This window comes from Nerophis lumbriciformis, linkage group LG01 (assembly GCF_033978685.3).
Source record: "Nerophis lumbriciformis linkage group LG01, RoL_Nlum_v2.1, whole genome shotgun sequence".
Classification (NCBI taxonomy): Eukaryota; Metazoa; Chordata; class Actinopteri; order Syngnathiformes; family Syngnathidae; genus Nerophis; species Nerophis lumbriciformis.
Genome location: NC_084548.2, coordinates 77,270,371 through 77,285,372, shown reverse-complemented (window position 1 = coordinate 77,285,372; position 15,002 = coordinate 77,270,371). Strand labels below are relative to the sequence as shown.

The 15,002-nt window shown below is 39.4% G+C and overlaps 1 protein-coding gene across 1 annotated transcript in view; it reads left to right on the top strand.

Moving 5' to 3' along the window:
• The first annotated feature begins 3,058 nt into the window (after positions 1-3,058).
• stk35 (serine/threonine kinase 35) overlaps positions 3,059-15,002 on the top strand; it is a 14,464-nt gene continuing 2,520 nt past the window's right edge. Inside the window, exons 1-2 of the mRNA XM_061973165.2 lie at positions 3,059-3,966; positions 8,807-9,556. Of these exons, the coding sequence (XP_061829149.2) occupies positions 3,477-3,966; positions 8,807-9,540 (1,224 nt within the window). The 5' untranslated portion in view covers positions 3,059-3,476 and the 3' untranslated portion in view covers positions 9,541-9,556. The remainder of the gene's footprint in view (positions 3,967-8,806; positions 9,557-15,002) is intronic.

Sequence of the window (15,002 nt, the reverse complement as noted above, 5' to 3'; positions counted from 1 at the left end):
ATAAGTGTTGAATTCAAATATAGGACTTATTTATTATATATATAATATATATATATATATGTTCAAAAAGATATGACATTTTTGAACCATGTTATGCCTGAGACCCAGGACCAAACTTGTGAAGGTAAAGAAAGACATTTTGTATTTGTTTGGATCATTGAAAATATCCAAATGTGTTCATGTTTCAGTGGAAGGTTGCTGCACATGATGATGATGATGATGATGATGATGATGATGATGATGATGATGTTGATGAGGCCAACAAACAAATGATTTCTGGCCACTGAGCGCTGACAAAGGAGCGTCTGGTCCAGGCAGTGTGGTATGTGGCACCCTGTGGTGTTGGAACCACCAATCTAACTACCATCCACACACTCCACTCACCTTGGACAATCTAACAAACATTGTCCCAGTTCAAAAAAATTCCAGGAATTCCCAAAATTCCTGTTTTTTCAAAGCTCTATTTTTACTTCTTCCTGGAAAGTTCTCACAGGTTTTTTGCTAACTTCTCTTACATTGGCATGCTAACGTTTTATGCTAGCTTTTTTGCTATTTTCTGTGTTTCCACCAACAAATATTGCATTTTGGTATTCCTTCTATCCCAGTCATTAGTATGCTAATATTAATATTATATAATATTTTCAACATATTTGACACTTTATTCTCTATTTCCGCAGCTATTCACCTTAGAGTCATGTATGTGACACATGCTAACTGTTAGCATGCTAACATAAGAATGGTAACTAATTACACCTTATAACATTGTGGGTGACACTTGCTAACTGTTAACATGCTAACAAGCTAACATCAGCATGCTAACACTTATTTATCTCATTCTTAGAGTCATATAACTTGGTATGTGACGCATGCTAACTTTAGCACACATGCTAAGTGTTAGCATGCTAACGTTTTGGGCTAGCTCTTTAGCTCATTTTGTACGTTTAGACCTAAAACTCACAGATTGGGACACGAGGCACAGATAGCAGGCCCATCAAACATTTCCGCGGGTATTTTCTAGTTATTTCTGCAAGTTTTTCTTTGAAAAGTGCAAGGTAGAGTGAGCAGGCTGACATTTTTCAAGCAGTTAGTTGGAGCAATGTTCATGTGTGTTTCAAGACATTTCAGTTAGTGGGGAAATTGCATGGAGAATATTACAAAATATTATACAAATGTCATGACCCCTCTTTAGTACCTCTGTGGACCCCCTGTTGAAGACCTCGGACTCAAGTCAAAGTCAAAGGTAGTCAGTTACTTGGCAAGAGTAAGTAGTCAGTGAAAAAGGAAGTGCTAAGTAACTTTGTATTTATTTAGAATAATTGGAAGTCCTCCTGTGTCCAGGGACTTATGACTTGAATGTGTACACATGAAATAAAGGATTTGATGAAACGTATACAGTATTATGTGAGCAGCACACATACAGTCATCGTCTCTCTTATTCAAGTACTATCCATCTATCTATCTATCTATCTATCTATCTATCTATCTATCTATCTATCTATCTATCTATCTAATATGTTCTTACTTTCTGCATTCAACCTGCTTCCGTCTACACTTTTAAACTTCTTTCTTCTCTTCTTTCCAGCTAGTTTAGCGATTAGCACGTCTTCTTGTCTGCTTCTGCTTGTTCTTACTCAGTGTGGAACACGTTTAGCCTCGGCCTCCAGTGATCGTAATACTTGTGAGTAATGCACTTTATCTGCCGCACGTGTAAAGGAGACACATTGCAAGAAGGTCTATCTCACCAAGTCTTTGCTGGTGTTGTAACTAGAAGGATGATCTTCTCTTAGTTGGCATAGAAAGATTTGTTTTGGTGCCAGCAAGCCTGCTATGACGTCAGAAAGGTCCAGCTAATGACGCAGTAAATTGAACGCTGCGGACACGTTTGTTACTGCATACTTTCTAATACGCTTGTGCCTTGGAGACTTTTGAATGTGTAAGTATAATGATTTGATACTTGTTTATGTTGTTTTACACTGCGATTTTCACGTATGACTATAGCTTGTGTGCTTAGCTGTTGTGTAGCTGCTAGCTCCTAGGCTAAAATAGAAGAAATGGTGTGCTTATTGGAGGACATTTGGATGTTAACTGAAAGACGCTGCATATTCAGATGACTTGTTTTTTTGGATAACCGATATCAATACTGTATCGGCCCCCCGATACAATAATGACTATTACACTTGCACAATTCAAGCAGACCTTCTTTAAACACAAACCATTCTCCATATCTTCTATTCACTCCATTTATTCAACATGTTGACACTTCATATTTTGTCATTTGTCAATATTTTCTCATTGGATGACAGAGAATGATTGATCATTGATGACAGATGACAAATACATCATCAAATGATAGTGGAAAAAAGGACTAATGTAATGTATCAAATAAAAAGGTGTTCAAAATAATGATAACAATGAAATTCAAATAGATAAAATGATCATTTACAGTTTCATTTCTTTTTTTACAACAACACGCATGCAAATGATATGTGAGGGATTGAAGATGATGAATAAATACTGTAGTGAACACCTGTTCAGGTGTAGTGCTTTATGTACAATAACAAACGCTCCTAAAATAATATCCTGTTAAATAGCTCAGATGCTAACAATTTGAGATGTTCAATTCTTAATTATACAATACATCTGTAGCTGCATTCAATAATACAATAAATATAGAATTAGTAGGTGAATAAATAAATGGCAAGGATGATGAATAGTATCACAATCACTGACTGTTAATAATGACAAATACGTGACGTCAGCTGTGTGGGCGGGGCACCACGTGCCGCCTGCTCTCGTGTTTCCCCACGCTGCCACCGACATAATGAACAAACAATAAGCTGTTAAAAATGTCCAGGGTGTAGCTGGGATAGGCTCCAGCACCCCGAAAGGGATAAGCGGTAAAAAAATGGATGGATGGGTGGAAATGAAGTCAGATGGATGAGTTGCAAGTCAGCAGTGTGGGCGGGGCAGGAGGACTGTGTGGGCGGGGCACCAGGACTGTGTGGGCGGGGCAGCAGGTCTGTGTGCACGTGCCGCCTGCTCTCGTGTTTTCCCACGCTGCCGCGGACATGAATGAAGAAGAAGGAGAAGAAGGAAAGAGGTAGTGAGTGACGGAGCCAGTTGAGGACCATTGTCCACTTGCACGCGTGAGCAGATGTCACGACACTAACTAAGCTCTCTATTATTATCATTTTCAAATCAAAACAATCCTCTTTTGTGGAAGCGGAATCAGTGCTTGCTAGCTTCGGCTCTCAGCCAATCAGCGTCCGCCTCAGCCCTTACGTAAGCAACAAACCACGCCCCTTGTTCCGGACTGGAAGCTGGAACATTTTGTTTTTTTTTGCAGGCACAAAATAATTCTCTGCTCCTTTTTCTTGCTCCACGCTGACTTAGTTTGAGCAAAGTCCTCCAACAAGAGCATTGAGTCGGGATTGAAGTAATGCGATGTAAACAATGCAAAGCAGATCCGTGTAAGAATGGATGTTTGCGAGCGGAAAAGGGGGATGAAGGTCTGCCGGAGGAATGTGGCCAAAGTCCTCCGCTCCCTCAAGGTGGAAGACAATAACAAGCACCCGGAGCCCATGGACCAGGACCGGGACCAGGACCAGGACCAGGACTACTGCTTCTCCGTCAGCTTCCTGCGGACAGGTAGGCCCGAGTCGTCCTTGCCCCCCCGCTACACCTTGATCCGGGAGGTGGGCCGGGGCAGCTACGGGGTGGTGTACGAGGCCCTCGCCCGGACCAGCGGAGCCCGCTTGGCGGTGAAAAGGCTCCAGTGCGACGCCCCGGAAAACGTGGAACTGGCTTTGGCCGAGTTCTGGGCCCTGACCAGCCTGGAGAACCGACACCAGAACGTGGTCCAGCTGGAGGAGTGCGTCCTGCAGAGGAACGGACTGGCCCAGAAGATGAGCCATGGCAACAAGACCTCCAAACAATACCTGAGACTGGTGGAGACCTCACTCAAAGGTACACGCACCATTTTGCAACTACACCACTCAACTATGAAATACACCACTAAACTATTCAATACACCACCAAACACACCACTAAACTATTCAATACACCACCAAACACACCACTAAACTATTCAATACACCACCAAACTATTCAATACACCACCAAACACACCACTAAACTATTCAATACACCACTAAACTATTCAATACACCACCAAACACACCACTAAACTATTCAATACACCACTAAACTTTCAATACACCACTAAACACACCACTCAACTATGAAATACACCACTAAACACACCACTAAACTATTCAATACACCACTAAACACACCACTCAACTATGCAATACACCACCAAACACACCACTAAACTATTCAATACACCACCAAACACACCACTAAACAATACACCACTAAACTTTCAATACACCACTAAACACACCACTCAACTATGAAATACACCACTAAACACACCACTAAACTATTCAATACACCACTAAACACACCACTCAACTATGCAATACACCACCAAACACACCACTAAACTATTCAATACACCACTAGACTATTCAATACACCACCAAACACACCACTAAACTATTCAATACACCACTAAACTATTCAATACACCACCAAACACACCACTCAACTATTCAATACAGCACTAAACTATTCAATACACCACCAAACACACCACTAAACTTTCAATACACCACTAAACACACCACTCAACTATGAAATACACCACTAAACACACCACTAAACTATTCAATACACCACTAAACACACCACTCAACTATGCAATACACCACCAAACACACCACTAAACTATTCAATACACCACTAGACTATTCAATACACCACCAAACACACCACTAAACTATTCAATACACCACTAAACATACCACTCAACTATGCAATACACCACCAAACACACCCCTAAACTATGCAATACACCACTAAACACACCACTAAACTATTCAATACACCACCAAACACACCACTAAACTATTCAATACACCACCAAACACACCACTAAACTATGCAATATACCACTAAACACACCACTAAACTATTCAATACACCACTAAACACACCACTAAACTATGCAATACACCACCAAACACACCACTAAACTATTCAATACACCACTAAACACACCACTCAACTATGCAATACACCACTAAACTACACCACTCAACTATTCAATACACCACTAAACACACCACTCAACTACACCACTCAACTATGCAATACACCACTAAACTACACCACTCAACTATGCAATACACCACTAAACACACCACTAAACAATTCAATACACCACTAAACACACAACTAAACTATTCAATACACCACTAAACACACCACTCAACTATTCAATACACCACTAAACTATTCAATACACCACTAAACACACCACTAAACTACACCACTCAACTATGCAATACACCACTAAACTACACCACTCAACTATGCAATACACCACTAAACTACACCACTCAACTATTCAATACGCCACTAAACAACACCACTCAACTATCCAATACACCACTAAACTATTCAGTACACCACTAAACACACCACTAAACTACACCACTCAACTATGCAATACACCACTAAACACACCACTCAACAACACCACTCAACTATTCAATACACCACTAAACACACCACTCAACTACACCACTCAACTATTCAATACACCACTAAATACACCACTAAACTACACCACTCAACTATTCAATACACCAGTAAACACACCACTAAACACACAACTAAACTACACTACTCAACTATTCAATACACCACTAAACACACCACTAAACTACACCACTCAACTATTCAATACACCACTAAACTACACCACTCAACTATGCAATACACCACTAAACACATCACTAAACTACACCACTCAACTATTCAATACAGCACTAAACACACCACTAAACTACACCACTCAACTATTGAATACACCACTCAACTACACCACTCAACTATTCAATACACCACTAAACTACACCACTCAACAATTCAATACACCACTAAACCCACCACTAAACTACACCACTCAACTATTGAATACACCACTAAACACACCACTAAACTACACGACTCAACTATTGAATACACCACTAAACACACCACTAAACTACACCAGCAAATACACCACTAAACTATTCAATACACCACTAAACTACACCACTAAGCACACCACTCAACTATTCAATACACCACTAAACTACACCAGTAAACACACCACTCAACTATTCAATACACCACTCAACTATTCAATACACCACTCAACTACACCAGTAAACACACCACTCAACTATTCAATACACCACTCAACTATTCAATACACCACTCAACTACACCAGTAAACACACCACTTAACTACACCAGTAAATACATCGCTAAACTACACCAGTAAACTCACCACTCAATTATTCAATAAACCACTAAACTAGGGCTGCAACAACTAATCGACTAAATCGATTAAAATCGTTCAAACACACCTAAACTATTAAATACACCAGTAAACACACCACTAAGCTATAAAATACACCAGTAAACTATAAAATACACCAGTAAACTATTAACTACACCTGTAAACTATTAAACACACCAGCAAACTATTAACTACACCAGTAAACTATAAAATACACCAGTAAACTATAAAATACACCAGTAAAGTATTAAATACACCAGTAAACTATTAACTATACCAGTAAAGTATTAAATACTCCAGTACTTTGCATTTCACCTTATTTAATAGCCAAGTGTTTGCTCATCCATGCAGGGTTTCTCTAGCAGAACCAAATATACTTGACTAAAGATGGTGCTGACACATTTCCCTGACTACAACAGGTGGTGTTGTGAATTGACTAAAGATGGTGCTGACACATTTCCCTGACTACAACAGGTGGTGTTGTGAATTGACTAAAGATGGTGCTGACACATTTCCCTGACTACAACAGGTGGTGTTGTGAATTGACTAGAGATGGTGCTGACACATTTCCCTGACTACAACAGGTGGTGTTGTGAATTGACTAAAGATGTCTGCCCTGTGTTATTGTTGTTGTGGTCAGTCTGCTCTGTGTTATTGTTGTTGTGGTCAGTCTGCTCTGTGTTATTGTTGTTGTGGTCAGTCTGCTCTGTGTTATTGTTGTTGTGGTCAGTCTGCCCTGTGTTATTGTTGTTGTGGTCAGTCTGCCCTGTGTTATTGTTGTTGTGGTCAGTCTGCCCTGTGTTATTGTTGTTGTGGTCAGTCTGCTCTGTGTTATTGTTGTTGTGGTCAGTCTGCTCTGTGTTATTGTTGTTGTAGTCAGTCTGCTCTGTGTTATTGTTGTTGTGGTCAGTCTGCCCTGTGGACAACAAGTCATGTCTCTAGTGTTGTTATAGCAGTTATCGTTGTTGTGGTCAACTATTCAATACACCACTCAACTATTCAATACACCACTCAACTACACCAGTAAATACATCACTAAACTACACCAGTAAACTCACCACTGCAACAACTAATCGACTAAATCGATTAAAATCGTTCAAACACACCTAAACTATTAAATACACCAGTAAACACACCACTAAACTATAAAATACACCAGTAAACTATAAAATACACCAGTAAACTATCAACTACACCTGTAAACTATTAAACACACCAGTCAGTATGTATTATGTGTGTCTACCAGTCAGTATGTATTATGTGTGTATACCAGTCAGTATGTATTATGTGTGTATACCAGTCAGTATGTATTATGTGTGTATGCCAGTCAGTATTTATTATGTGTGTATACCAGTCAGTATGTATTATGTGTGTATACCAGTCAGTATGTATTATGTGTGTCTACCAGTCAGTATGTATTATGTGTGTATACCAGTCAGTATGTATTATGTGTGTCTACCAGTCAGTATGTATTATGTGTGTATACCAGTCAGTATGTATTATGTGTGTATACCAGTCAGTATGTATTATGTGTGTATGCCAGTCAGTATGTATTATGTGTGTCTACCAGTTAGTATGTATTATGTGTGTATACCAGTCAGTATGTATTATGTGTGTATGCCAGTCAGTATGTATTATGTGTGTCTACCAGTCAGTATGTATTATGTGTGTCTACCAGTCAGTATGTATTATGTGTGTCTACCAGTCAGTATGTATTATGTGTGTCTACCAGTCAGTATGTATTATGTGTGTCTACCAGTCAGTATGTATTATGTGTGTCTACCAGTCAGTATGTATTGTGTGTCTACCAGTCAGTATGTATTATGTGTGTCTACCAGTCAGTATGTATTATGTGTGTCTACCAGTCAGTATGTATTATGTGTGTCTACCAGTCAGTATGTATTATGTGTGTATACCAGTCAGTATGTATTATGTGTGTATACCAGTCAGTATGTATTATGTGTGTATACCAGTCAGTATGTATTATGTGTGTATACCAGTCAGTATGTATTATGTGTGTATACCAGTCAGTATTTATTATGTGTGTATACCAGTCAGTATTTATTATGTGTGTATACCAGTCAGTATGTATTATGTGTGTATACCAGTCAGTATGTATTATGTGTGTCTACCAGTCAGTATGTATTATGTGTGTCTACCAGTCAGTATGTATTGTGTGTCTACCAGTCAGTATGTATTATGTGTGTCTACCAGTCAGTATGTATTATGTGTGTCTAGCAGTCAGTATGTATTATGTGTGTCTAGCAGTCAGTATGAGTTGGACTATCAACATCTATCCATTTATTTGTAAAACAGATCCTCCACTTGCTGATGTGTTAGATTGTCAGGAGTTCCTAACCCTGAGAAGCCATAACTGATGTGTCTGTGCAGGGGAGCGCATTCTGGGTTACCCAGAGGAGCCTTGTTACCTCTGGTTCGTCATGGAGTTCTGCGAAGGGGGCGACCTCAACCAGTACATCTTGTCCCGTCGGCCCGACCCCCAGACCAACAGGAGTTTTATGCGCCAGCTGACCAGCGCCGTGGCTTTCCTGCACAAGAACAACATTGTTCACCGGGACTTGAAGCCCGACAACATCTTGATCTCCCAGAAGTCTGGTGCACCCATTGTCAAAGTGGCTGACTTTGGCCTAAGTAAAGTGTGCGCTGGCCTGAGTTCTAAGAACACTGAGGAAGTGCACTCGACAGGCAGAGGCAGCAACCAGGACAACATGGTCAACATCAACAAGTTGTGGTTGTCCTCGGCCTGTGGCTCGGACTTCTACATGGCCCCTGAGGTGTGGGAGGGCCACTACACGGCCAAGGCGGACATCTTTGCTTTGGGCATCATTATCTGGGCCATGATCGAGCGGATCACGTTCATCGACGCCGAGTCCAAACGCGAGCTGCTGGGCACGTACATCCGACAAGGCTCGGAGATCGTGCCGGTGGGCGAGGCGCTGTTGGAGAACCCCAAGATGGTCCTCCACATCCCTCAGAAGGCCCGGAGCTCCATGTCAGAGGGGGTGAAGAATCTCCTCCAGGACATGCTGGCCTTCAACCCTCAGGAGCGACCAGACGCCTGCCAGCTGGAGGTGCTGATGGACCGGGTCACCTGTGCCGCGTGACTTCTTTCTTTTCCAGGTAAGATGGACTTCCTGCCTCTTCATCTCTATTTTGTAACAAGTGGAAGGGTTACATGCTCAATCTACTTCCTGCTTCTTCATCTGTATCTTGCTTAGGGCTGAGCCATGATTCATATCTCCCTTACTTTCTCTCACCTTTGTCTTACCTTCTGTTACCTACTTCTTACCTTTAACATTTCTAACCCTACCTACTTGATACCATCTGTTTCCTACTTTGTATCTTCTCTTACCTAATTCTTACCTAGGTTTGACCTGCTTCTTACCTTGTGTGCATAGAGGAGAACATGATTAGCCAGAATTCAAACCTTCTTTTGGCGGCCAGTGAGCCAGAGCTAATCTTGCCTGTCATGGAATGTAGCTGGTAAATAAAGAAAGCTTTCAGCAAGCTCACACGCCAATGGAGAGGAAATCAGTTCCTTGAACATGTTGTAAACACAACAATAATAATAATAATAACAATAAGAGCAGGTTGTCAACTACGTGCATGGTCACCCGCCATGAAGGCTTAATGACACACAACACTTTTATTCTCATTCATGTCACATGTCAATATGTTCCATACTTACATTCATGTCACATGTCAATATGTTCCATACTTACATTCATGTCACATGTCAATATGTTCCATGCTTACATTCATGTCACATGTCAATATGTTCCATACTTACATTCATGTCACGTGTCAATATGTTCTATACTTACATTCATGTCACATGTCAATATGTTCCATACTTACATTCATGTCACATGTCAATATGTTCTATACTTACATTCATGTCACATGTCAATATGTTCCATACTTACATTCATGTCACATGTCAATATGTTCCATGCTTACATTCATGTCACATGTCAATATGTTCCATACTTACATTCATGTCACATGTCAATATGTTCCATGCTTACATTCATGTCACATGTCAATATGTTCCATACTTACATTCATGTCACATGTCAATATGTTCCATACTTACATTCATGTCACATGTCAATATGTTCCATGCCTAGCAGTGGTAGAAAATGGATGGATAGAATATAAAACATGTTTTCAGTTATTTCACCTTTTTTTTGTCAAGTACATAACTCCACATGTGTTCATTCATAGTTTGATGTGACAATCTACAATGTATTAAAGAAAACATAGCATTGAATGAGGAGAAGGCCTGTACTGTATATATGAATAATATACTTGACATGCGGTATATATGAATAATATACTTGACATGCAGTATATATGAATAATATACTTGACATGCAGTATATATGAATAATATACTTGACATGCAGTATATATGAATAATATACTTTACATGCAGTATATAGGAATAATATACTTTACATGCAGTATATATGAATAATATACTTGACATGCAGTATATATGAATAATATATTTTACATGCAGTATATATGAATAATATACTTTACATGCAGTATATATGAATAATATTCTTGACATGCAGTATATATGAATAATATACTTTACATGCTGTATATATGAATAATATACTTTACATGTAGTATATATGAATAATATACTTGACATGCAGTATATATGAATAATATACTTGACATGCATTATATATGAATACTATACTTTACATGCAGTATATATGAATAATATACTTTACTTGACATGCAGTATATATGAATAATATACTTGACATGTAGTATATATGAATAGTATACTTGACATGTAGTATATATGAATAGTATACTTGACATGCAGTATATATGAATAATATACTTGACATGCAGTATATATGAATAATATACTTGACATGCAGTATATATGAATAATATACTTTACATGCAGTATATATGAATAATATACTTTACATGCAATTTATATGAATAATATACTTGACATGCAGTATATATGAATAATATACTTGACATGCAGTATATATGAATAATATACTTGACATGCAGTATATATGAATAATATACTTTACATGCAGTATATATGAATAATATACTTGACATGCAGTATATATGAATAATATACTTGACTTGATCAATGTGGCCCCCGGGGCAAAAAGTTGTGACATGGGTGAGTTATTAGAAGAAATACTTAGTGTAACTGACTGGTGACATGTCAGACACAAGAAGAGAAATCATGTTAAGTGTTCCTTCACGGTGATACTTTATTATCCGCATGCCGGCGGACCCCAACAATGTGTTTGTTTGAAGCTAAGCCGTTCATTGGCCAATGAGTGTCAGAGCAGGCGGTGACATAACGCCTCTCCATTGTTGATGCACGCCATGTTGATGCACGCCATGGTGCTCCACATGACTTCTCTGGCACTTACGTAACAGGCCAGCAGGGATTACTGCGCTGAACATTGACATTGGGAGGGCAGGTCGCATGTAGGTATTGCTGACATCAGCAAACTTACCATCTAATAGGATTTAAGACTAAATCTTCATTTCTTTATTAGTCCAGTCAATGGTTTCATGAATATTAAGGCTGCACCCATCCCATTAACACAAGTATGGGCTTGCATCTCAAATATTACACATAAGCACTCTGATACAAGCAGACCGGCAGCGTGTTTACTTGTGTGCGATATCACGTGCGATACAAGCAGACCAGCCAGCAGAGTGTTAACTTGTGTGCGATACAAGCAGACCTGCAGCGTGTTTACTTGTGTGCGATATCACGTGCGATACAAGCAGACCAGCAGAGTGTTTACTTGTGTGCGATACAAGCAGTCCTGCAGCGTGTTTACTTGTGTGCGATATCACGTGCGATACAAGCAGACCAGCAGAGTGTTAACTTGTGTGCGATACAAGCAGACCTGCAGCGTGTTTACTTGTGTGCGATACAAGCAGTCCTGCAGCGTGTTTGCTTCTGCAAAGTTGGACGCTTACCATCTGAATGTCCTCCAATAAACACACAATTTCCTCTATTTGATTGAAGTCATTTACAAAAGGTAAACATGCTAGGCTATAGGCCACTAGCAGCTACACAACGGCCAAGCACACAAGCGTAATAATAATTGAAGAATGTAAAACAGCACATCTGTCAATGTAAACATATTACTTGTACATACAAAATCTGCAAGGCAAAAGCATAGTAGAAAGTATCCAGTAACAAACGTGTCCGCATCATTCAATTTACTGCATCATGAACTTAAAGTGTGGCCCATCCATTTTCTACCACTTGTCCCTCTCGGGGTGCTGGAGCCTATCCCTGCTGCATTAGGGTGGAAGGCCAAGTCGCCAACACAGATAGACATTTAAAACGAATCTGTTTCGATTTATTAGTCTTAAAATAATGTTTTATCCATATTTTCAAATGTTGCTTTTTGTACAATGTACTTTGTTGAGATTTTTTTCAAGTGTTTACAGACTTTTAATTACTTTTTTTAAAATGAAAAATAACTAGCAACAAATCCAGCATCTTCTTCTGGTGTTATAATAGAATGTACTGGTGTTTAGAGACTCTACTATTGCAACAAGACATCAACTAACCTGTCTGGCCACGGTCTAAACCCTACTGCTATTGCAACAAGACATCAACAGTAGGGTAAAACTAACCTGTCTGGCCACGGTCTAAACCCTACTGCTATTGCAACAAGACATAACAGTAGGGTAAAACTAACCTGTCTGGCCACGGTCTAAACCCTACTGCTATTGCAACAAGACATCAATAGTAGGGTAAAACTAACCTGTCTGGCCACAGTCTAAACCCTACTGCTATTGCAACAAGACATCAACAGTAGGGTAAAACTAACCTGTCTGGCCACGGTCTAAACCCAGCTGATGTTCCCTATTAGCATGCTTGATATTTGCACATTTCCTAGATGGCTGTATACCTGCTTACGTCCACATCACAGACATGCTGACAACGCTCCAGTCAAATGCGTGCATCTTGTTTACATCCGGGCTGGGCAGCACTGTTTTCGGTAATCAAAAGTCTTTTTTTGGTGGTTGAGTTTTCACTTGTCAATAGTGTGCAAACAATAGGTTATACATATCAATTCATACTGTAGCTGGTGGTAATGTTTAATATTGGTGTGGTTTGGATTCAATGTCAGTTTTTTCCATGTTTGCAAACACACTGTCCATGTCTGAAAGGTGATTGGCGGAGAAAGAGGAAGGCAGGGAAGCGGAGATGAAAGTGTGTACACGGGAGGTAAAACCTGTTGAAATGCTGCCATTTGTTACCATACCATTGGTAATAAAAGGTAAAAATAGTGTCTGTAATTTCTTCAATATATTATATTACTTTCATTTGTTTTCAAGTAATAAAAATCTATTTTCAAGGTGTGGCGGTAATAAAAAATGTTCCATTAAGCAAACTCACTGATGGATGATTGGCAGCGATGGGAAGATAAACCTGATCATAATAACTGTGATGTTCATGTTCATGACTTTTACATGTCTGACTCATTTAATAATGATCATAATAACTGATCATAATAACTGATCATAATAATGATCATAATAACTGATGTTCATGTGGTTTCATAACCTCACCTGTCTGATTGATTTAATAATGATCATAATAACTGATCATAATAACTATGATGTTCATGTGGTTTCATAACCTCACCTGACTTTTACATGTCTGATTGATTTAATAATGCCTGCTTGCACCTTTATTTGGCTGCACCCATGCTGTCATTAGCAGATAAGACTTTTCCGGAACATGACTTAGTTAGCCCAGGCACATGCTGAATTGTTCATGCTTGACTCTGGGAAATCCTTTGAAAGAAAAGAGCTTTAAATGTGTTTGGTAGACTGGACATCTTGTGGCAGGAAGATCTTTATTAACATTCATGACTGACTTGATTATTGTCTGTCACCATCTGGCCAACATACTTTTGAAGAAAGACAGCAGGGTTAAGACAAAATGCAGGAAATGAAGGCAGGGCACATGCACGCAATGCAGTGTTGCGCAATCACCCTGGCTCTCACGCAGAGAAATGTCTGACAACTATACAAACACCCCTAATACTTTGACAACTATACAAACACCCCTAATAGTTTGACAACTCTACAAACACAATGTATACTTTGACAACTCTACAAACACAATGTATACTTTGACAACTCTACAAACACAATGTGGAAGAGCACAAACTTAGATTGGTCCAGGGGTATGTATGTGTGAGGGGGCGTGAGAGGCAATAGCGTATATCTCTGATACGTACAGATAAATACATTAACATTAATTTTGAGGGGTGTGTAAGAATATAATGTAACCATGTCCAAGTTTCAAACTTCAATGCAGTGCTTCTTAAGTAGGGGGGGCGGACCCCCTGGGGGCTAGGAGCGCTGTGATATGTGTGAGGGGCGTGAGAGGCAACGGCATAATAGTGTATATCTTGACACGTACAGATGATAAAACATTAACTTTGAGGAGTGTCATGAAAAATAATGGTGTCCCCTAGAAAAATGTAACTGTAATGAAGTTCCAGACAGTTTTTTAATGCAG